The sequence below is a fragment of the Rhinolophus sinicus genome, linkage group LG06 (assembly GCF_036562045.2).
Source record: "Rhinolophus sinicus isolate RSC01 linkage group LG06, ASM3656204v1, whole genome shotgun sequence".
NCBI classification, from domain to species: Eukaryota; Metazoa; Chordata; class Mammalia; order Chiroptera; family Rhinolophidae; genus Rhinolophus; species Rhinolophus sinicus.
The window spans coordinates 161,776,443-161,798,573 of NC_133756.1; the positions used below are offsets into that span (position 1 = coordinate 161,776,443).

Sequence of the window (22,131 nt, forward strand, 5' to 3'; positions counted from 1 at the left end):
CTTACCAATGAGGTTGCTCTAGGAGTCAAGGAGCTAACACATGTGCAGCAGTCAGCACAGCAGATGACACGGTGGCAGTGAGTAAACATCCCTCCCTCCCTCCCAGCCATACCAGGCTCTCAGCAAATAGCTGATGCTCGCATGTCCCCACTCCCAGCTGTACCCCACTAGCTGCCTCCCTTCCTGTCACAGGGGGTGCTCCGATCCAAGGCCATCCTCTTCCTCGTGTGCTGGTCCTGGCCCTTCTCCCCTTCACCTTCTCTCCCTCATGACCTTGCTCATACATCTGCCACCTCCTCGTCCCTCCGTAAGGGATCACTCTCTTCACCATGTAACTATGCTGAAATCACTCCATCGAAAACAAAAGACAAAACAAAACAACACATAAAAACCACTGCTTTGGTCCCACCTCCCCTCGAGTTACCATTCTATATTTCTGCTCCCTCCACAGTCCAAAGTCCCTGAAAGAATCGGCATGCTCCCTGGTGGCACTTCTGCCATGCCCTCTGAGCCCACCCCAGGCAGGCACACTGTTCCCCCATCAGTCCACGGGAGCTACTCGTTGCCAGTGACCGCTGCATTGCCAAGTCCAGCGAGCTGTTCTCAGGCTTCATTTTACCGTCTGAGACCTTGAAACACCTTGTGCCCAGGCCTCCCAGGCCCTACCCTCTCCTGATTTTCCTCCAGTCTTGCCACTCCTTAGTCTCCTTTGCTAAATGCCCTTTTCTCCCTCTCCTCCAAGCATACCAGGCCCCAGGACTGTCCTCGGACCATTTCTTGTCTCTATTTGTACTCAGGTAATCTCATTCACACGACTTTAAATGCCGTCTAAAGTTGGATGCCCAAAGTTGGATCTCAAATCCAGAGCTGTCCCCAGAACTCCAGACTTGCATATCTACTGCCTCCTCTCTGTCTCCCCTTGGATGTGTCACAGACATCAAATCCGAACTCTTGATTCCTACCCTACCCCACCCTTTCCACAATCTTTCCCATCTTAGTAATGGGAACTCTGTCCTTCCAGTTGCTCAAGCCAAAACCTTTGGAGTTACCCTTGGCTCATCTCTCTCTCTCTCTCTCTCTCTCTCTCTCTCTTTCTCTCTCTCCCTTAAACCCCACAGCCAACCGATCAGCGAGTCCTGTCAATCAGTCCTCCCTTCCAAACACCGAAGGCATCTGGCCACTTCTTACCACCTCCGTCTTCCCACGCCAGTCGCAATCACCATCACCTCTCATGAGGCCGAGCCCGATAGCCTCCTGAGTGGTTTTGCCTCTTCTTCCCCCAACCCCACCATCTGTTCTCCAACAGCCAGAGTAATGTTTTCAAAACATGTCTTATTACGTCATTAATTGGCTTCAAACGCACCAATGTCTTCCTCTCCCTCAGAGTACAATCCAGAATCCTATCCTGGCCTGCAAGGCCCTGTGGGACCTACCTGCTGCCTCTCTGGCCTCATTTCCCACCACACTCCCCTCACTCCCTGGCCCTGAGCCACACTGGCCTCCGTGCTGGTTCTTGACCAGGCTGGAAACACTGACTCCCTCCTTGCGGAGGGTTTGCTGGTGGTTCCTTCTGTCTGGAGCACTCACATTGGTGCCAGGCTCACTCCCGTACTTCCTTCAGCTCCCCGCTTAAAGGCCACCCTGTCAAGCCTCCCCTGACCAGCCTCTCTGGCACTCTCTGGCCTCTACCCCTAATTTTGCTTACCACGGACCACCACCTGACAGAACAGTTACATGTTTGTTTTGGTCCATCTCCTCACAACTAATAACACCCGAGAGGACCTCTAGAGCCGGCGTATACAGGTGCTCAGCAGATGGGCAGGGCACGGGATACAGGCATGGACCCAGCCTCTGCACCACCATGGCCACGCCGGGGCTGTCGGGAAACTTTACACAACCTTCCCAGGCTTTAGTTTCCCTCTCTGTAAAATCTAACCTTGAAGGCTTTTCAGGGAGTTTAGAGATAAAACATTTGAAGTCCTTGAGGCATGATCAGGGCTCAATAAAATAGGGGCTAAAAAGACCACTTGGCCGCTCTCTAGGCCTGTTTGCAAGGAGTTCAGAGCGCTGTCTGTCTCTGTGCCCCAGGATGGAGAGCTGATCGAGCATATGAGGGTGACACCATGTGAGGAGTACTGATACCCTTTGTCAGGGAGTATTGTCCCAAGGTTCCCTAAGCACTGTTTCTGGCTCCAGCCAGTTCTCCTCCACCCCCAGCACCATCCAGTTCCCTACCAAAGCCCCTGAAGATGGCTGTCTCTGAGCAGGTCCTGTGGGTTAAAACTCTCCCCGAACCCCACTTTGGAACCCCTTGTGGGAAGCAGAGGTGCTTGCTGGGAGTGGGTAAGTCTGTTTGGACTTTCTGATCCAGGGACCCCATGGATCCTCCTCTGACAAAGGACCCATTTCCGTGAGGTGAACACTGGGCAGGCTTGGTGGCTGGTCTGGTAGGTTTTCTCTGGCTGGTCAGTGCAGGTGACTAAAGAGTAGTTTCCCTGTGCACCACCAGGGGGCGCCAGAGGTTACTTAGCTCTTGTGAGGACTTGACCGTTGGTTTTAGGTGTCTTTGCTCCCTCTTTGCTCTAAAATTAGGCAGCGGAAGAGGCACATGCACCTGGTAAAAAAGTGTGCTGCTGGCTCTCTCCCACTTATCAACTTGCTGGGTGCTGCCAGCCTAAACAGGGCCACAGTAAGGGACAGGAGGTCAGGCTTCCAGGCTGTTCTTTATTGATAAGCATTAGTGACCCTCTTGCCCTGCGAGCTCTGCCAGTTCTGCCCTCATATTCCCAGGCTTAGGGGAGCAGTACATCTGCCTGAGTCTGTCGGGCAGACTGTGCCGGAGTTGCTATACCATCCCGAGGGCCACAGTCTTTAGGTCAGGGAGGCGGGTGGTAGGCGTCAGAAGGCCAGATCCTTTTCCTCAGGGACCATCTCCCATGGAGCAGGTGGTCGTCGGCACTCAGAGGGCTCTGGGAGCCTGCTGGTTAGATGGAGGGCTGATCGCGGAGACCACATTCAGCCTCCTTCCTTCCCTGTGAGACTTCTTCCTGCCAAACGTTCTTCACCACAGAGCCGAGCTTAGGGGCAGCAATGGCTCTCCCTGTGTCCTGAGGTTCTCGGGTGTGGGCAGGAGGTCTTCGGTGGTGCCTCAGAGGGGATAGAAATGCCAGAGGCTGTGCAGGGGGCGGTGGGGGGGAGAAACCAGAGAAAGTCAGTCCGTGAAGTCCCTTGATCTGATTTCACCAGCACCAGTTCTTGGCCAACCGCTCAGTACTAAATAGACAGTCCCTTGGGCCCTGGGTACACCCTTCCCCCACCATTAGCTCAGAGATACGAATTATTAAAGCAACCTTCTGCCCTCTTGAGCCAGACACCTTGTAGAATTTTCTTGCCTGCTCAGCAAGGGACCCCAAGCCTGCATCCATTTCTCCCTCAGGTCAGGGCAGCCCCCGCCCCGGGCCAGCAGGCCCGTGGTGTCTGGAGAAGGCCCTGGTTGGCCTGAAAGCCCTCCCTGGCCTGTCTCTGACCTGCACTGGAAGCGGGGATCTCCGGGGTGGGTTTGCAGCACCTGACGCACTTCTGGGGGAGGCTCCAAGCCCATCTGCTCTGCCCGATGCCAGCGCTGCAGCCGAGTGATCCCTGCCAAGGTGGGAAGAAGACAATGGGGTCTCACAGGGGGTGGAGAAGAGTGCAGACTAGAGACTGTGTGTGGAGCGGCGTGTGGGGACCTCTGCACTCCCATCTCGGGAGACAGTGCTTGAGAGCATCAGGCAGGGGCTTCTGTTGCTTCAGACGTGTGGGTGACAGGACTGGCTCTGGGATGTGCCCCTGAGGCCGGAAGGGGTTCTCACCTGTGCAGGGCCCATACTGCCAGGCCAGGTCAAACTGCCTCAGCAGCTCCAGCTCGGCTTCATCCACGCTCAAGGGCTGGGGCTCTTCCTCTGCAATGACAAGCTGCTCCTCAGGCCTGCCCGGGCCTGTGCCCTGCAGGACTGGTCCCCTGCCCCATGCCTCACAGCTGTCCTACTGCTCGCTGCCCTCACCACCCCCTCTGCCTCTGCCTTCCGAGACCAGGCCTGGTGTAGGAAGTAGAGGACATACTTCACTTCCCCTTTATGGCCCACGTCCCATGTCCCTCGGCGTCCACTCCTCCCGCCCCACCCCACACCTCAGAGACCTAGCTCTGATGCCAGCTCCCCCTTGCTGTGTCCAGTAGGGCTCTCCCTCCTCTTTACTACAGGATAGGAGTCAGTGATGAGCCGCTTCCGGCTCATGGTGGCCACCCAGGCAGGCAGAGAAGGAGACGACTGCGGAGAGAGACAGGCCAGCGGGCACGAGAGAGACAGCTGCTGAGAGAGAGAGAGAGTGAGAGAGGGCTGGGGCCAGAGAGTGAGCCTGGGGCCAGCGACCGGCAGACAGGATGACCCAGACAAACAGAGAGGAAGTCCGCAGTTTCCAGGGGATGACGCATCTCTCTCTACCCTCAAGCATACAAACATCGAAGATCTAAGCCAATGGCAGGCCGCCTCTGTGGGGCGGTGCTTGACTCCAACCAATGGCAGGTGGCACAGGCAGAGGGGGCGGGGCAGCTGCTACAGCTGTGTTCCGGAGGAGAAGGGGTGATGCTGGGGTGTGGGACCTGTCAAAATGCCCCGTAGAACACCACCTCTTCCTAACCGCCCCCCCCCCAATAGCCTGCAGTGAGTCTCAGGGGACTTACAGAGCGTTATCCTCAGCCTCTCACTTCCCGTTTTCCCTTCCTAGGCAAATGTTCTTTTCAGCCTCACTAATCCCCGTGGCCGGTTTGTAACTCCCCAGAGCCCAGCTGGAGCCTTCCACTCCCCACCTCCCCACCCTCCTTGGCCCACAGAACATTGTGGGGGCAGGTCTAGAGGTCCGAAGAGAGTTGGGGTTAATCCAGCCCTCTTCCCTGCTCCCACCCCACCCCCCTGGCCCCAGGAGAGCTGTCTGGAGAAGCCCCATGGGTTGGGAAAGCTCCTTTCTCACAGTCTGCGCCCAAAGATACTGCCCACTCTTAGTCCAGGCAGGCATTTGCCTTGTGGGCTCTCCTGGGGTCCCACAGCCGGCTCCTGCCTGCCCTACTAGTCAGGAAGATTCCACAGTGAGTGGGAAGCCAGAGTGGGTTTGGATCCCCTGTTCTTCATAGCAAACTCTTGCCTGTCTCACACTAATACGGGAATGTGAGCAGAAAATACCAACAATAAACCTGACACTTCTGTGGCACTTACAGTGTGCCAAATACTGTTCTAAGCACTTTCCCACAGATTCACTCAACTGAAATAGATGTAAAATGGTTCCTGAAAGTCGGAAGTGCTGGTAGTCACAGACTTGTGGGGCCCCAGTTAAACCACAGCCTCTCCGTGACCCCCAGGAGCTCACAGGCTAACTGGGACCTACAAGTTATCAATGCAAGGATAAAATTACTAACAATTGGGAGAAGGGGGAAGGGTGGGTCAGAGATGGGTTGGACCACAGGGCTGGCTTAAGACTGGAAGACCTCCTGGAGGAGGCAGGCTGAGTAAACAGTGTCTCTCCATTCTCCACCCATGACCTTTGTCCCTTGGGCTCCTGTCATCGCTGACTCACTCCTACACCCGCCTCCCCCTCACCAACTTCCTGGCAGCAGGCAAAAATTCTGGCCAGTGGGAGTCTGGGAATCTGCACTGGGACGGCCCAGCGCTAATCACCCTCTAGAGATCCCATCCAGTTCTTCCTTCCAGGGGAGCGAGGGTCTACTCAGAGGCCGCTGCCTTCCCCCTCTCCCACTGCTCTGGAGTCTGGGTGTTCTGGGTGGGAGAGGAGGAGGGTGGGCACAAGGAAGGAAAACACTCTGGAGAGCGGACCCCCCAAAGGGAGGAGCAGGAGCAGGCCACATCTTCAGGGGCCTCCTCCCGTCCGGCTCCCCCCATCTGCTTCCTTGAGGAGAGCTGAGTGGAGGAGTGAGAGCTCCAGGGTGCGCTGCACAGAGCTGGGGGGGCCCGTCTCTGCTTTATTGTTTGAGCTGGGCCTGATCTAATCCCCCCATCTGCCTCATGGACTAAGTGGGGCCCACACTGAGGGAGACAGGGGCCCTGGTCCTTTGGAGAGGGAAGCAGGGAGGCCCTGTCCTCCAGGCCTGGGAAGGGCTTAGGTGTGGGGTCCTAGCAGGCCCTGAACACTCTGGAGGGATGGTGGCCAGACTCTGTAGGACTGACCACGCCCTCTCCAGAGGGCGTTCCCAGAGGCCTGTGGCACCCAACGCCTGAGCCCACAAAGCCCTGAGGGAGTAGGGAGTCATGGGTGGGGCAGACCCCTCCTCATTCCTGGTCCCTCCCACCCCTGAAAGCTGATAGCCGTGGGGCCCTGCCACCGCCCAGGGAGCGTGAAATGGGGTGTGCCTCTGGGCGGCCACAGTGGCTCCCACTGCCGCCTGAGCCTATTCTCTCTTCCCTCTGGCACCCTGACCTGCTGTGTGGGCACTGTCTGGACTGCCCCTGCCAGCTGCCCCCAGATTTGCCTGGCCCAGGCCCTACTAGCCTCTCCCACCCAGCCTGGAAGATGTCACCCTTAGCCTTTAGCTTTCCCCAGCCCTAAGAAAGAGAATCAGGGCAGTCAGCTATATGCCGGCACCTGAGGGCTGGCCTTCTGGCCGGGAGTTGCAGGAACTCTGCACTGGCAGCATTGCCCTCCTCTCCTAGTCAGGCCACAGTGGCATCGAGTCCCAAGGCTCAAAGGAGTTGGCATCCAGGAATTTGGAACCATCCCTGTCCAATTGGCATCCTTCCCTTACTTGGCATCTGGCTCCTGAAGGTGTGCTAGCAACTAGACCGGACTTCAGCCTGCCCATCCTTCGTCTTTTCCGTCTATACGTCCCCAACCTTGCCTGCCCCTTATCACCTTCCTTCCTGGAACCCCTATCCTGCTCAGACAGCCTCCTGATCCATCCCCAAAACTGTTGTCCCAGGGTCTGTCACAGTTCAGGCTTCAGGCTAGAGGGCCAGGCCAGAGGCCTGAGTTGGGGGCTAACTTCTCTCCCCTTCAGGGAATTTCCTGAGACCCAGGCCTGGGTTCCTGTGTCAGCCCTGAGCCTCAGACGTTGGTGATGGGACTAGCAGGAGTGACCTTTGCACTTTGGCCTGGGAACACTCAAAGCCCTTTATTCATGGCCAAGACCAAACTCTTAGGGGAACCCAAGAAAAAAGGAGAGAGAACTGGAACAGGAGCTGAGAACCTTCCTGAAGGCTGAGACCTACTGTGGACTGCTCCAAAGGGAAGGGGCATTAGGCCTGGCTTAGCTCCGACACTGGCAGGATGGCCCTCAGCTCTGCACATGTGCCCTAAGAGCCCCTTTCCCTCCCCCAGCTCATGATGGAGCTTGTGGGGAGAGCCAGCTGAGCTAGGAAGGTGGGGACAGGTGGAGGGAGTGAAGCAGCTGCCTGGGGCCCAGCAGGCTGTGGGACGTTGCTGCTCTCCTTCCCTCTCCCCAGCACCCCCCTTCCTCAGTCCCTCAGCCCTGCCACCCACCCTGAGCTGGAGATTCTGGGCAGCCAGACTCACACCCTGGGCCCCATTCCCCACCCTGTGGACCAAAATTCTTTCCGGTAGCTCCTCCTAGTCCCTCAAGACCCTCCCAGATACCCCACTTCTCTCTGGCCTCGTGGGCTTAAGGAGCAGGGGCCTGGTGGAAGGCAAAGCTTCCTGTGGGTCTGAGTTTTTATACCACTGGATGTCTCTTTTGTCCTGTCCCAACCACCCCCTCCAAACTTCCTCCCATCACCTCCCCTTTCACCTTGGCCCTCCGGGTTCTGTGAAGTTCTGGGGAGATTTGAAAAGGAGCCCTTCTGGCCATTCCTCACCTTGGCCACCAGGTGTCAGACTTTGTCCAGCTGGAAGGAAAGTCCTAGTTTCTACCCTATCAGTTCTGGGCAAGTTGGGGAGGGGCCTAGAGGTGACCTCTGAACTAGGGAGGCTGAGGGACCCTGAATGCTGAGAAGAGGAAAGGGCTGAATGTGTGGTTCTGAAGCTCACAGTTACTGTCTTACTGTCCCCACCCCCACCCTACTGACAAGGGCTTTGTCCGCTGCTGGGAAATTGGGGGAACCGGGCTGAGTCAGGGAGCTCAAGCACTGAAGGGACAAAGGCAAGGACAGTTATGGCTCCAGAGAAGAAGGGGGAGCTGAGAGGGAGTCTCCCATCAGAGCACTCAGCCAGGCCTGGGTCACTGGTCTTTGCCCCCTAGGTTAAGGGGGACAGGGCCTCCCTTGGCCCTTCCCCATCTGGGGTAGCTGTGGTGAGAGAGAGAGAGGGAGAGGGAGAGGGAGAGGGAGAGGGAGAGAGGGAGAGAGAGAGAGAGAGAGAGAGAGAGAGAGAGAGAGAGAGAGTAAGATGACTACTTGAATGAGTCTGCGCACATACCAAGGGGCCCTAATTCCGGGACGTTGGGTCAGTCTTTGCCAACGCAGGCAGCTGGCACAGTGTGACAACCCTTTTGCCTCCCTGCAGCAGAACCTCTTCTGTACCCACTCCTACACCCCTGGAAGTGACTCCCCTAAGTGACAGTTCTGTATCTCAAACACAGGCGCGTGTCCAGTGAGATTTCTAATCCGCTCCTTGCTGCCTGGAGATGGCCGGGAGGAGGGCCTTCTCTCCCTCGTTCCACTCTCCCCAGCCTTCCTATGAACAGAAGGATTTCTGAAGACCACCCCCCCACCCCCCCACCCCCATGACACTGCAGGGCCTCAGGAATTCCAAGCTCTTAGGTTGACCTCTGGATACCTGGGCCCCTGACTCTAAGACCAAACTTAAGAGGTGGAACCTAAGATAACCGAGGAAAACGCATCCTCTCTCCTGGAACAGCTGTGGATGGAGAAGCAATGACAAACTCACCCTCAGACAAGCCTGATGACCTGTCATTTGCCAGGAGCTACCTGCCCAGAGGTCCACACTGCTAAAACCCACAGGAGGGGCTCACACCACCAACACCATCAGTAGGGGGCTATCTGGGAGAGAGTTCAAGAACTCAGACTCTGAAATGCCCTCTCTGACCGGGCTCTCCTCTTCGCGCCCCCCTACCCCTTGCTCCTTAGCATGCACCTTCTGCATCCTTAGCTGGAGCGAATCCCCAGCTCGCCCAGCTTTGTCCTGGTCACTCCCATTTCTGACTGCTCCCCACCTGCCCACACACCACTGCGCGGCTGACTGCCACTCAACAGTACAATTCCTAGCCCTCCAGAGTCTCTCGCCCCCTGATTCGCTGCCATTCCTGCCTTCCCAGTCTTCAGCCTGGGGCAGTGCCCTTTCTCCACTCTGCCCCCCCCCCCCATCTCTGGCTTGCTAGGGTCACAAATGGGTCGGTGGACAACAGAATTGTGTTGGCTGATCTCACCTGGTTCCGTGTGGCTGCCCAGCAACCCTTTTGATTCTCTTCTGCTTGTCCCGGATCCCTTTCCCCAGTCTCTCCATTCTCCAGCCGCCATCCCTTGCGCAGCCATGACATTTAAATCTCTTCCATTTAAAACAACAACAGCAAACCTACCAACCAAACAAAAAATGTTCCGTGCCCACGCCACCCCCTCTAGGTATTCATTCCCTTTGGCACCAAAATCCTGCGGGAACATATTTACCCCTTCTACTTTCTTCCACCGTCTCCTTCTTTAGTCTCACTGTTGGGCATCTGCCTCTCAACTGCTCTCACAGAGGTCACCTGGGACATCCTGATTACCAAAGCAGTGGATTTTCCCTGTGTTCTTCTCTCAGTTCTTCTGGGGCGTCTGACACTGGGGCAGGCGATCAGCTGCCTCCTTAAAACTCTCCTCTCTTGACTTCTAATACGCTGTTGTCTTGACACACTTTAAATCAGTTAAAATCGAATTATCGAGAACCTTATTCTGCTAACATGCTGTAGGGATGCAAAGATGAATAAATCACGGAGGCTGCCCGCAGATGCTACCTGCTTAAAAGGGGGACAGACACACTTAACTCTCCCTTGCCTGCCCATCTTCCAAGAATGGTGTGAAATCCCACCTTGTGCGTTTATGCCAAAGCACTCACTGTGTGCAAGGCACTGGAAATACTCGGTGACTTCAGACAAAGGTCACTGCCTCCCCTTTAGGGCTCACAGACCAGCAGAGCCCTCACCCAACTGGAGGCAGCCGCTCCTTCCCTGACTCCCACAGTAGTTTCCCTGGGTCGTTCTACACTTCATCATATTCTACCTTGGATTCTAGAATTTGGGGCAAGGGGGACCCTCGTCCCTTTTCCAGATTATTTTGTTCAACACACTAATTAAACACCTTTTGCCTGGAGCCTGAGCTGGGTGCTGAGCTAGGCAGATGGGGAAGACTCAGAAGCTGCCCTGCGAGAAGCTCACAGTACAACAGTGTGGGACATGCTTTCCTCCTCCCGGCATGCCATGCAGCCCTTTGCGTGGCGCCTTACATATAACAGGCTGCTCCTCATTTGGGCCCAGATGCCCTCTCCTTTCTGTCTCGTTAGGTAGGAGGCAGAGCCTGCAGGTGCCCCTGGCCATGTCTGGGCAGATGTCTCTGCCTGAAGAAGAGCCTGGACCCCTCAGGGTGGGCATGTGCCCTCCAACTTGGGCCAGGTGACTCAGGGACACTCAGCAGAGCCTGGCTTGCCCCACCCACAAGCAAGTCCAATAGCTTCTGCACCTACACTCCAGCCTCTCCCTTCTCCCGTGGCTCAGGCACTTGCCGGTACCTCCCAATGCACATCACACGTGTAGTTCCTTAGCACTCAGGTTCATTTGTCTTCTCTTCCTACGCAGATCGCAGGCTCCACAAGGGCAGCAGCCATGTTGGGTTGGGTCTTGGACTTCTTCTTCTTTTTTTTTTTTTTTTTTTAAGATTTTTATTGGGGAAGGGGAACAGCACTTTATTGGGGAACAGTGTGTACTTCCAGGACTTTTTCCAAGTCAAGTTGTTGACCTTTCAATCTTAGTTGTGAAGGGCGCAGCTCAGCTCCAGGTCCAGTTGCCGTTGTTAGTTGTGGGGAGGAGTCCCTTGGGGGAGTCAAATGGGCAACCTTGTGGTTGAGAGCCCGCACTCCAACCAACTGAGCCATGGGGGGGGGGGAGCTCAGCGGCAGCTCAGCTCAAGGTGCCGTGTTCAATCTCAGTTGCAGGGAGCGCTGCCCACCATCCCTTGCGGGATTCGAGGAGTCAAACTGGCAACCTTGTGGTTGAGAGCCCACTGGCCCATATGGGAATCGAACCGGCAGCCTTCAGCATTAGGAGTAGGGAGCTCCAACCACCTGAGCCACCAGGCCGGCCTCCTAGGTCTTGCACTTCTTGTATCTTTCCGACACCAGTTAGCACGGTGATGGGCAGGTCATTAGATGGATCAACATCATCATCACTTGTTACTGCCTTCACTTAGGGCACGGTCTCCAGGAGCCCCTTGTGTTATAATAAAGCATCCATGTATTCCCTGGGAGCAGTTACCCCGTTCATTCACCCAGCAGCTCTTCCCTAGTGTCATGACACGCCAGATGTCCTGAGGAATCTAGTTATGAATCACCGCTGCAGCCAAGTGTCTTACCTTTATTGTGTCTCTTGTCCTTTCCAACAACCGTGTAAGGGAATTTAATATCCCCATTTTACAGATGGGGACTGGAGACTAGAGCTTTAAATAATTTGTCCGAGGTCATTCAGCTAATAGATTATGAAACTGGGATTTGAATTAGGTCACCCCTCGAATAACATCTTTCCCGCTCACTTGCAGTCCAATATGAGTTTTTCTCTTTCCCAGAAATGTGCCGTCTTACATTGGAGGGAAAGTAGTAGTCACAGCTGAGACTCGTAACTTGGCCGCAGTCCGTCGCCCGTCTTAGGAGATGAAGGGCATTGAGAAGGTGAGGGTCACTGCTGGGGAGGAGGGGGCTGTAGGCAGCCACAGGTAGGGGTTCTGGGGAAACTGAGGACTGAATGCCTGGGCTAACCACTGGAGGGCACCAGAGGGGCAGGTAAAACTGCTTTGCAGAGACACAGACCTGAGACCATGAAAGTAATCCAGAGAGGCGAGGTAGACTGAGCAGAGGCTGGGAGAAGGAAGATAGGCCACAGCGGAGGCGTTTGGGAGGATTACCGAGCAGCACGGCATTGAAGGCGGGAGCTGGAGTGAAGTCCGCTCTGTACACACCTTCCCCGGTGGACAGAATGGGGAGAACCTCTTCCCCAAGCTCTTTGCGTTTCCTGAGGTAGCTCTGGGGCTTCCAGGCTCTCCCAGGGGAGGGGAAGGGCCAGGAGAATGAGTGATAAGAGCCAGGAGGAGGAGCAAGGCCACGCCAAGAGAAGCTTCTGGGGCAAGCATTTTATTTGTTAATACAAGAATAGAAATTCTGCAATAAATATAATCTAATAAATAACATCTCCAAATAAATAAATATTAATACAACAAACAGTCATGAGTGGTTGGGGCTGGAGGGCAGGGCCTGGGGGAGCTGCCCCCCCACACCCCGAAATGCTACTGCAATGTAAACTTTCAGGAAATCCTGTGGCTGTGGCTATGGTTGCCCTCCCCAGGCTGGGCAACCCACAGATACCCTGGAAAAGGGGGCGGAGAAGGGCACCATGATGCTGGCAAGAAAATTCGAGGCACGATCCTTTGGTTGCTAGCCTGTGCCACAGTTGCCTTCGTGACCCCTGGGTCTGGTCTGTCCCTGCCCCTCTGCTTTCAGTATTACCTCCAATGCAGACCCCACCTCTTCCATTCTTAATCCTATCTCTTCCTGTTTGGACTTGCCACTGCGTTTGTTTCCTGAATTGGATGTATGGAGTTAATGGGGGTAGGGGAGCAACACCCATCTAAGGAGAGTGGGGCAGTCAAAGGGCTTCACCCCAGAAAGGCACGTGCTGTGGTGGCCCCCTTCCTGCCCTACAGGCATGCTTCCTGGAAGTGCCACTTGAGGGGCTGGTTGGGCACTGGCAGGTGATGGGCAGGAAGCAGGAGAGAGAGCCTTTGCACAGACTCGAACCACTTCGGGCTCCCTTGAGCATTACTTCCTGTGGAAATGGGACGCGGCCTATTGCACCTCTTCCCCAGACCTGCAGAACTTTGGGAAGTGGGAGGAGATGGGCCTTATTGCATCACGCCCTCCTCCAAGTCCGGGAAGGGCCAGAGGCTCACCGCTTCTGTCTCCTGGCTCAACAAGTGTGGGCATACAGGTTTCTCCTCCCAGGTGGGAGCAGGGTTGGAGGGAGAAGGGAAAGAGGAGGTGGTAAAGGTCAGAGATCAGAAGCCATGGGCCTCCAGGTGCAGGGTGACTGCAGCTGCTGGAGGCTGTATCTTCTTCTTGAGCCGGTTGAAGTCCTTGGCTGAGCGCCACAGCCAGGTCTGCAGCTCCTTCAGCAGCCAGAAGTCGTCCATCTTCTGGAGGAAGTCGCTGTGGGCGGGCCCAGGGGCCCAGGTGGGCTGCGTCCCGGGCAGAGGCTGGGGCAGCGGGTAGCCCAGAGCCGCCATGACACCCGCAATGCTGCCCAGCAGGCCCTGGACACTGGTGCAGAAGTGGGCCAGGCTGCGGCGCAGCTCGGCCGCTGCCGCCTGCCGGTTAAGGCCACGCAAGTGGCACAGAAGGTGGCTGTAGGCCTCGTAGTTCTGGGTCAGCCGCAGTTTGTCATTGAGGCTTCGCCATACTTCCAAGTTGACAGTGGCCCTGGGCAGAGTCTCTGCCCCCAGCCGAGGTGGGTTGAAGTCGGGCTCGTTGAAAGGGGGGCCCAGGTAGTTCAGCTGCAGAAAGGAGAGGGTGATGGGGAAGGGAAAGAAGGAGGGGGGCAAGCAGCCAGCTCGCAGCCCAGGAGATACCTGCCCCCGAAGCTTCTGCTTCCCGTGTCCCCTGACACTGGCCCTATCAATGCACTTGCTGGGCCTCTGTTCACAGGCCTCCCCTAAGTTTCTCCGGGGATGTCACCTGTATGGAGGTGATAGTTGAAGCAATGGGGGTGCTGAGCTCTCCTATGGAGAGAGGTGCAGGAAGAGAAAAAGTGAGCAGCAGATCCTGGGGAGGACTCGCTGGTTTGCCTGGCTGTGTTTGCAAGCCTCCGGGGAGCACCGACCTGGGGGCGGGGCAAAGAGGAAGAGGAGCCAGGAGGCCCCAGGAGGCCAGGCCGCAGAGGTAGGAGGTGGACCAGGAGAGTGCGGAGCCAAGAAGAGTTCAAGAAGGCAGCAGCGCTCAGCAGCGTGGCTGTAAAACAGAGCAGAAGGAGCCTTAGGAAGTGCCGTTGGGTTTGGCAAGAAGGAGATGCCTGACAACCTTGGAGAGAACCGTGTCGGTGGCCTGGAAGCCAGATTGCAGGGGGTTAAGGAGTGAGTGGGTGGAGAGGAAGTGGAGGCAGAGGGTGTAGACCACTCCTTCGAGAAATTTGGCAGGGAAAGCCAGGAGAGAAAAAGGGTCGGGAACTAGAGGGGGTAGCAGAGTCAAGCAAAGGTTTTCTGGACAGGGAAACCAGAGAGGGGAAAGCGGGGGGAAAGGCAGAGGGGCCCGTGGGCATCGGAGCTCCATTTGCCTCTTGACATGTCTGGTCCTAGCAGCTGAAGGGCTGGGGACAGAAGGTACTCACTAAGCCCCAAGGAAGGGCTCAGCCCATCGGAGCGGGGCTGCGGAAGGAAGCAACTGAGGCAGTGGCAAGAGTGGGGCAGGAGGAAGGGTATGGAAGCCAGTCTAGTGAAGAAGACAGAGCCTTGCCAACCCCCCGGGGGAGAAGCCTGGGGCCCAGGGAAAGGGCTGAGGGAGACAGTTCAGCTGGGGAGAGAAAGGGAGAGGAGAGGGGCGAGGCCTGGGACAGGCAAGGGCCCAGGGGGAGGTTCACACGCTGACAAGCATAGAGACAAACTAATTTCCTCGGTGTATCCTGGGGCTGGAGCCAGCTCCCCCACTGCCCTCCTCCCCTTTCTTTCCCTGGCTCCAAAGTAGGGTCTGGGATGTGGAAGAGGAACACGGGAAGAGGGGGCCGGTTCCCAGTGGTCCTCGCTAACTCTGACCCTCCTTCCTCCTCTCCTGGGCTCTCAGAACACCTCTGAGCCGCCCCACATCCTTATGGCAGAACTTCATCCGCACCCTGCGTCCCCTGCCACCACTGGCCTGGGTTCCCTGCAGCCCCCTTCCCACCAGTCCCCTCTAGGAGGCCCAACTAGGATGGGAGAGGCAGACAGAAGGGAGGCCCATGGGTCCAGAGCAGCAGGGCCCCAGGTCTGGGGCAGAGGCGAGCTGGAACACAGGCATGGGAGGTGGGGCCCCTCCATCCCCACCCAGCCCCGCCCGTGCAAGAGACACCACAACACGGTGTAAACAGAGGAGACTTCCCCGGCCCCCAGGGGGAGGCGGGCGGCTGGGCCGGCAGCCAGTGGGGCAATGGGCCAAGGCGGGTGCGAGGCCTGCCCACATGCCTAGTCCTGGGGCCAGGGATGGGGAGGAGGGGGCACCTAAGAGGGAAGGGCAGGAGAGAGGCCAGACACAGAGACTGCTTGGAGCCAAAGGGCCCCTCCTTATCACCCCACATTCATCAGGACCCCTCCACCATTCTGTCTCTCTTGCCCCAATTCCTCTTCCATTCCTCACCCAAATCCCAGACCCCTAAACTGCCCTGGATACTCACGTAGGTCCCAGCCAAGCTGCGGAGTTGGTGCTCCAGGTAGCGGGTGAGGTCATAGGTTTTCTGGATGGAGGGGCCAGGCCCTGGGTCCCCTGTGCGATTGAGGGCTGGCACAGCAGGGAGGTGCCAGAGCACGGTGCACAGGCAAGCTAGCATCCCCCACGAGTCCCCTGCAGACAGGATGGGCAAGAAGCATGAGGGCGGGCCTGGCCCGGAGAGGAAGCAGCTGGCAGCCCCTCAGGTGTCTGTCCCCACCTTGGGCTGGGAGGGGGGGTGAGGGTGGGACGCCAGATGGGAGACAGGGGGTATGGAGGAGGGGAGCATTCCTGGTCCAAGAAAGTGTGTGTGTGTGTGTGTGTAGGCATGTATGTTGCGGGTGTGTGTCTACCAGTAGCTATTGGAGCGTATATTTGTGTGTCAGCTATAAAAGTCACTGTGTATGTGCTGACATGTGTGTGTAAGGGCCGGGGCCAGGCCTAGGGACATGGATCAGTATGCCCGGGTTCCAGGTGTACCTCAGCCTCCTTCCCCAGCCTCCCAGCCCCTCTGTAGTTTGCGGGGAGCCAAGGGATGGGAAACAGCACATGTCAGAGCTGCCAGCTAAGAGCAGTCAGCCCTGGGAAGGGTGCAAAGGAGAGGCTGCCCCCCAAAACAAAGGAGGCCCCATGAAGCTCCAGGAGGCAAGGTACAGGGTCAGGCCACCAGGCGGGGTCAAGGAGGACGACACAGGGCTGACTCCTGTGGTCAGTGGTGGGACCATTCTAGGATTTGGTCCTTGCCGTGCAAGTGTAGGATGGCATTAAAATAAAGGAGATTTGGTGTTCACTCTCGGGGACTGCCTGCTGTGTGGAGGTTTGCCCTATTCTGATCTACGGTTTTGGATGGGGAACAGTTTGACCTGAATGAGGCCTTTCAATTAGCCTGCAATGGAGAGAGAGGAAGGGGAAGGGGAAGAGAGAGAATGATGGATTTGATGAATGGGTTTATCAGCTGAGGGTGCTAGGGAGTTTGGGCATCCCCGGATGCCAGAGGCCAGGGGTCAATGCTGTGTGGACATAGGCAGTTGGGAAACATGATTTCCCCAGCTTTTAGGTGAGGTCCAAGGTCAAGAGCACTGAGCTAGGATTCAGTGAGCATTGGGACTTGGGAAAGGCAGCTTGGGTTAGGACAGGATAAGGCTGTAATTGGCACTGAGCTAGGTTAGCTTTAAGGACTGGATTACTTTGAAAGTTTCAGGTTAGTTTATTGGAATTTGGCCGAGTGAGTGTGGCTGAGGTTTGAGTCCAGCTGGGGGATGTGGTGAGGTTTGGGCAGGCAGAGGGTTGGCAGGGACTCAGGTCTGTGAATGTGTTGATTCAAATGTCAGATGGGGTGATGCACGCATGTCACTAAGAGTAGGGCTAGTATGGATTTTGAGCTTGGGGAGATGTGAGATCATGAGTGGTTTCTGCTAGTTTATATTTTATACTTCCAAAATTTCTGCAATGACATATGTTGTTTTGATAGTTAAAAATAAGTTGGATATGGGTTTAATATCCAACTTGACTGTACTTAGAGTTAGGATAGGTTTGGTGTTAAGAATTAAACTAGGTTAAGTTTACAATTAGTCCTAACACTGGGTCAAGGTTTGAGAGAGGGTATAAACCTGGAAGGGTTTAGGATTCGAATTGTATAGAATGTCTTACGGGGTGTAAGGCTCAGCTGGGGACTTTTGCAGTGGCCCAACTGGTCAGTCTTGACTCTTTCAGATGCTTGACTGGCTGGCTTTACCAATGGAATGTGGGAGTAGGGGGGCTGCTAGGTCAGGGACCCGGCCCTCTTGGAGGAAAGGCTCTTAGTTTGAGGGGGTGTGTGTGCCCACGCACATGTATGTTTTAGGACAGTGAGCAGGGTCAGGGAGCACATAGCTGCTCCCTGAGGAGCCAGGCGCCCCTTTTCCTCTTTGCCGTCTGCAGCCTATGCCTTCCCTCCTGAGTCTTCCTTTCCTCATTCTTTCTTTTCATCCGAACTCATGCTGATGCTGAGTTCCTTTCTATTTCCTGTTCTTCACAACCCAAGACAACTCCAGGCCCTTCTCTGCACGAAACCTCGGGCTACCCTCAGCCTGGTATCTGGCTGAATCACCTCTAAGGTCCTACAAGGTGGGGTTAGTTTTGGAGGTTGGAGACCTGCTGAGGTGGGCAGTGGCCCTTCCAGCCTTGAGGAAGCTTTCAGGATTGAGTCTAGCATCACTCACAGTTAGTGGCAATGCTGAGGGTCCTTACTGAAGCAGTAATTGGGAGCTGGGTTTGCCTCTTTACCCACCCTGCTTTGGTCAGCCGTGCCAGCCAGAGTTCTGGGACGGGGCTGTGCCTATCCCATGGAGAGGGGTGGGGGCACTCATGAACCCCTTCTGGGCCCTGTGGGACATCTCTGGGGAGCACTGGCTCCCTACACAGGGACAGCAGGGGAGAAGCCTTTGGATAAACAAGAGCTAAGTCATCTGGGCAGAAAAACGGCTCATGAAATTAACCAGACAAGGCCGGTGTTTCCAGGAATATTTCAGTTCTGAGGTAACTGTCACTGCAGGCTGGGGTGGGGGGGGAGGGGGCGGGCAGGAGAGAGAGCAGAAGGATCCAACTGACCGATCCATGGAGACCCAGAAAGAGGGAAGGAGTCTCAAATCCAGAGGGAGAGGCTAGGAGAGGAGAAAGGGGACAGGGCTATACCCTCTGTTATTACAAATTCCACTCTGGGCAAAATGTCCGCATAGCTCAGGCAGCAAAACTGAAAGCGTCTGGGGCTGAGAACACCTGTGGTTTGGTTTTAAGCAGCCTGCAGCTAGCCTGTGTCCCCCAGAAGGGAGAGTGCAGTGGGCATCCTGGAGCCCTCACCCATCCTCCTCTCCAGGCTCTTGGTGTGCAGGTGGACCTGGCCACTGGGGGCTGTGCCCTGGGCCCCCTCCCCCAGTCCTGGCCCCCAGCCCAGCCCCCGCCCCAGCTCTGCCTCTGGCTGCTGCCCACTGATTGTTTACATCCCGTCTTCCCCTGTGTTTATAAATCTGCCTGAGCACGTGAGGAGCTAATGAGTGCAGCTCACGTTTCCTGCTACAGCCCCCCCACCCCCATCCTGGCCCCCGCCTGGGCCAGCCCCTAATTCCATCCAGATCCCTGGGCCCTGGGAACCGAGGCCCCCCTCATGAACGAACACACATACACACACACACACACCCAGCCACGCAAGTGCATGGCCACTCGGACATGCAGCACACTCGGGTATGCATGTCATTAGCCAGCTACCCTTCGGTCCCTGGCCTGTCCCCGAGGCTGATCTCACTTAGTGAGGGTGACGGGGCTCAGCGATACACACAATACAGATGTCCCAGTGTGGCCGGGGTGGGTGGGACAAGTCAGCAGGGAGACTCTGCCCCTGGGATTGGTGGCTAAGAGCTAGCGGATAACGTAGGAGACAGGGAGGCATCGCAGAGCTCGAGAGGTGCTGGGCTAAATGTAGGAGCCAGAAGGAAAAGCCCTGCCCCTCAGGCCAGACCAGGACAAAATCCTAGTGGCCTTAGAGGGGTCTGTTGAGGGGGATGAAGCAGTTTAGTGGGTGGTGTGTCCACTGTGGTGTGAGACCCAGGCATTGAGACTGTAGGAAAGGGCCCTTGGGGGAGCTTCCCAACCTGCCTTCGCAGGGAAAGGCCCACAGAAACAGCGGGACCTCCTGTGTCCTCTGCCTTCCCCTCCCTTCCATCCTTCCCTATCCCCCAGGCCACTGAGCAGTGGCTTAGTGAGTGGGGACACATGGGCCCAGAAATCAGGAGACCTTGGGGCTGCACTATGCGTGTCAAGTTCCTCAGCAAACCACGTGGGGCTCCATGTCTGCGGTCTTCTTCAGCAGCCCCCTCCCTGCCCTTCTCTTCCACTTAAATGACAGAAGAAACCCAGGCCCGGGAGAGAAGCAGCCAGGTGGGCCAGCCGCTTTGCCTTGTGAAGTCAGTGTGGTCACAGAAGTTGGGCTTTCGTCGGAGTGAGAGGGTTCCGGAGTGCGCTGCAAAAGGACCCTTGAACGTGCTGGGAGAGAGCAGGGGGAAGCCAGGGGAGCTGGGCCGCCCGCTGAACGTGAGGCACCGAGACCAAGCAAAGGAAATAGTCGGGGCAAGTGTGTGGGTGAGTTTGAAAGGGGTGTTGTTATCCGGAGGGCGGGAGGGGCTCCAAGGGAGCGGGCAGGACCCAGGGTGTGAACAAGCAGGTGGGAGTGTAGGGAGGAATGTGAAGTGTCACTAATAGAGTAGCTGGTGTGGCAGGGTGGTGTGCAGAAGTGCGGGGCTCTGTGAGGGGGAGAGGGAGCCATTACACCAGTCAGGAGACACTTCTGGGGCTGTTGGGTGACAGTTGCTGCAATCTCTGCCTGGTGCCCGTTTGTGCCCCTGGTTGAGTGCGTGGCTCCAGGGCAGCCAATGTGTCTGAGCCAGTGGTGGGAGCAGGTCTAGTCTCTCAGGGAATTGTGTCCCGAGGGAGGGGTAATGTGTGCTGGGATGCGGGGCAGGGGTCTGTCTGGACACTGAGAGCAGGAGATGTCCCTCTGGGTCAGGGTCAGGGAGCGCCTACAGGAGTGTGTCCAGTGCCGCCACCCACCGCCTCTCTCCAGGGTTTGGACTGCTCCTGCCATGCCGGACCGCCAGCCACCCCTCCATTCCTGGCAGCCCCCTCATACCCCAGGGGGAAAGGCCAGGCCGGGCGCAGGAGGAAACTGGGACGGGGTCCTCTGGGATTGGGGATCCCTGGGTAGGGCTTCTGGAGCGCAGTGTGGAGTTGCTGGGAAGGAAGGTAGGGAGAGCAGAGATGAGAGGACTCTGCAAAGCCGGGGGGACAAGGTTTCCCTCGAGGGACTCGGCCCAATAACTGTGCGGCGGCGGCCGCTCGCTAGCCCTCCCCCCTCAGTGGTGACCTCTCGCTCTCGGCCCCCTCCCGGTGGCGGCGGCGCCTTCCCCTTGTGTGGCCCGGGCGTCCCGGGCCCCACCCCCGGCCCGCTCCCGCCCGGTCGCTCCCTTCCCGTCGGCGGGGGCGGGGGCGGGGTCCCGGGCGTCGGGCTCCCCGGCTCGGCCCGGCCGCTGCCCCTTCCCGCGCGTCAACTCTCTGCCCGGCCCGCCCGCCTCCCGCGGGCCGCGAATGCCGAGCGGCCACTGCCGCTGCTCCCCGACCGGTGACGGACTTTTTCCTGCCCGGTCCGGCTGGGCTGCGCCCGCCCCCCGCTCTAATCACTCCCAGGCCACGGCGGGCCGGGAGTGGGGCTCGGTGCCGCCGCCCCTCCCGCCACCCTGCCCCTACCTGCCGCCGGCTCCCCGGCCGCGGGCAGCATGGTGGGCTCCGGCCGCGCCGCGCGCAGCGAGGAAGCCGCGAGTCCCGCCCGCGGCCCGGCCCGGCCCAGCCAGGCTCCGCTCAGCCCTCCGCCGCCTCTCCCCTCTCTCCCGCCTTCCTTTCCGCCCTCCCCTCCCGCCGGGCCGGGGAGGGAGAGCTGCGCGGCCCGAGGTGTCGGCCTCCCCTCGCCTCCCACCGGCCCGGCCCCGGGCTCCCCTCTGCCTCCCTCCCTCCCTCCCACCTCCTTCTTCCTCTCCCGGCCCCCACCTCCCCGCGTGCCGCGTCTCCCTCCCGCAGCCCCGCTCCCGCCTCGGACTCTCCGACTTTTGCGCGGGGCTCTGTCCATTGGGATCTGCGGGACCCCGCCTCGCTGGGGCTCCAGGTGGCCGCCTCCCCAGGTCTGCGGGTCGCTGGGGCTCCCTGCCGCGCCCCGGGCCACCTCCTGGCCCCTCCGAGCGGAATCCAGGAATGCCGCGTCCCTGCCGGGCCGCTCTCGAGGGCGCCCAGCTGTGCCTCCCCCGGCCTGAGCGCCGCTGGCGGGGGCAGCTCCTGGCTCCCCAGCCCGGCTCCGGCTGGGGCTCCCGGGGGAAGGACGGAACCGGATCTCGCGGCTCCTGGGCGGGGGCGGGGGCCGGGGCCTCGGACGCCTGGCTCCTACCTGCTCGGAAGTCCATGGGGCTGGGGGCCGGGCCGGCCGGGCGCGGCTCCTCTCCCGGAGGCTGGCGGAGTGGGAGGGCGAGCCGCGGCTCCGGCGAAGCTTTAATAATCCCATCCGCCAGGCCCACTCGCAGGTTTTTTTCGCTCGGTTTCGGATTTTTTTTTTTTTCGGTGTGGGACATTCTGCAAACTTTTTTTTTTTTTTCTGACGTGTAAAGCTGTAACCACAAATTGTAGCGGCCCTCCCCGGGGTGGGGGGAGGAGGGGGGGAGGAGAGAAGGGAGGGCTTCTGGGGCTCCTCTCCCTCCCACAACACCGAGGGGGGGTGAGGTGAGGCGAGGCTGCGGCGGTACCACCCTGGGCCTCCTGGGGGAGGGGGCAGGGAGGGCATCAGTCCGTCTGCAAACTCGGAGAGTTCTGGGAGGGAGCCGCCCGCTCCTTTCCCTCGCCCTTGGTGTCGGCCTGGGGCACTGCCCGCTGCCCGGCGCGGGTCCCGCTCACACCCTACCTCTGCCTCCTCATCTCTAA

General features: G+C 58.0%; 3 protein-coding genes across 7 annotated transcripts in view; 1 reads left to right on the plus strand and 2 right to left on the minus strand.

Annotated features, from left to right (window-relative positions):
- RAD9A (RAD9 checkpoint clamp component A) overlaps positions 1-22,131 on the plus strand; it is a 52,069-nt gene that overhangs the window by 12,741 nt on the left and 17,197 nt on the right. The window lies entirely within an intron of this gene.
- Positions 2,705-4,479, minus strand: POLD4 (DNA polymerase delta 4, accessory subunit). Its single transcript, XM_019737761.2, has 4 exons — positions 4,178-4,479; positions 3,852-3,941; positions 3,528-3,639; positions 2,705-3,173 (listed from the first exon to the last, which is right to left on the minus strand). Exons 1-4 carry the CDS (start codon positions 4,272-4,274, stop codon positions 3,149-3,151), a joined length of 324 nt encoding a protein of 107 aa, XP_019593320.1. The 5' UTR covers positions 4,275-4,479; the 3' UTR covers positions 2,705-3,148.
- On the minus strand, positions 12,315-21,851 carry CLCF1 (cardiotrophin like cytokine factor 1). 5 transcript variants are annotated; one of them, XM_074336778.1, is made up of 4 exons: positions 21,271-21,598; positions 20,303-20,403; positions 15,611-15,777; positions 12,315-13,745 (listed from the first exon to the last, which is right to left on the minus strand). In XM_074336778.1, the coding sequence occupies exons 3-4, from the start codon at positions 15,761-15,763 to the stop codon at positions 13,251-13,253; spliced, it is 648 nt and encodes a 215-aa protein (XP_074192879.1). In that variant the 5' UTR covers positions 15,764-15,777; positions 20,303-20,403; positions 21,271-21,598; the 3' UTR covers positions 12,315-13,250. The 5 variants fall into 5 exon arrangements, with proteins under 5 accessions (XP_074192879.1, XP_019593319.1, XP_019593317.1 ...); XM_019737760.2 differs by having other exon boundaries at positions 21,214-21,598; XM_019737758.2 differs by lacking the exons at positions 20,303-20,403; positions 21,271-21,598 and adding an exon at positions 21,605-21,851.

What these genes read in the sequence shown, in the direction of transcription:
- POLD4 (XM_019737761.2), bottom strand. Translation starts at nt 4,274, where the DNA reads ATGAGCCGGAAGCGGCTCATCACTGACTCCTATCCTGTAGTAAAGAGG. An exon ending in GCAGTATGGGCCCTGCACAG is followed by an intron (nt 3,640 to 3,851) that starts GTGAGAACCCCT and finishes CCACCTTGGCAG; the next exon opens with GGATCACTCGGCTGCAGCGC. An exon ending in GATCCCCGCTTCCAGTGCAG is followed by an intron (nt 3,174 to 3,527) that starts GTCAGAGACAGG and finishes CCCCCTGCACAG; the next exon opens with CCTCTGGCATTTCTATCCCC.
- CLCF1 (XM_019737758.2), bottom strand. Translation starts at nt 21,785, where the DNA reads ATGTCCCACACCGAAAAAAAAAAAAATCCGAAACCGAGCGAAAAAAAC. An exon ending in CCCCATGGACTTCCGAGCAG is followed by an intron (nt 15,778 to 21,604) that starts GTAGGAGCCAGG and finishes TCCTGTCTGCAG; the next exon opens with GGGACTCGTGGGGGATGCTA. An exon ending in GCAGCTTGGCTGGGACCTAC is followed by an intron (nt 13,746 to 15,610) that starts GTGAGTATCCAG and finishes TCCTTTCTGCAG; the next exon opens with CTGAACTACCTGGGCCCCCC.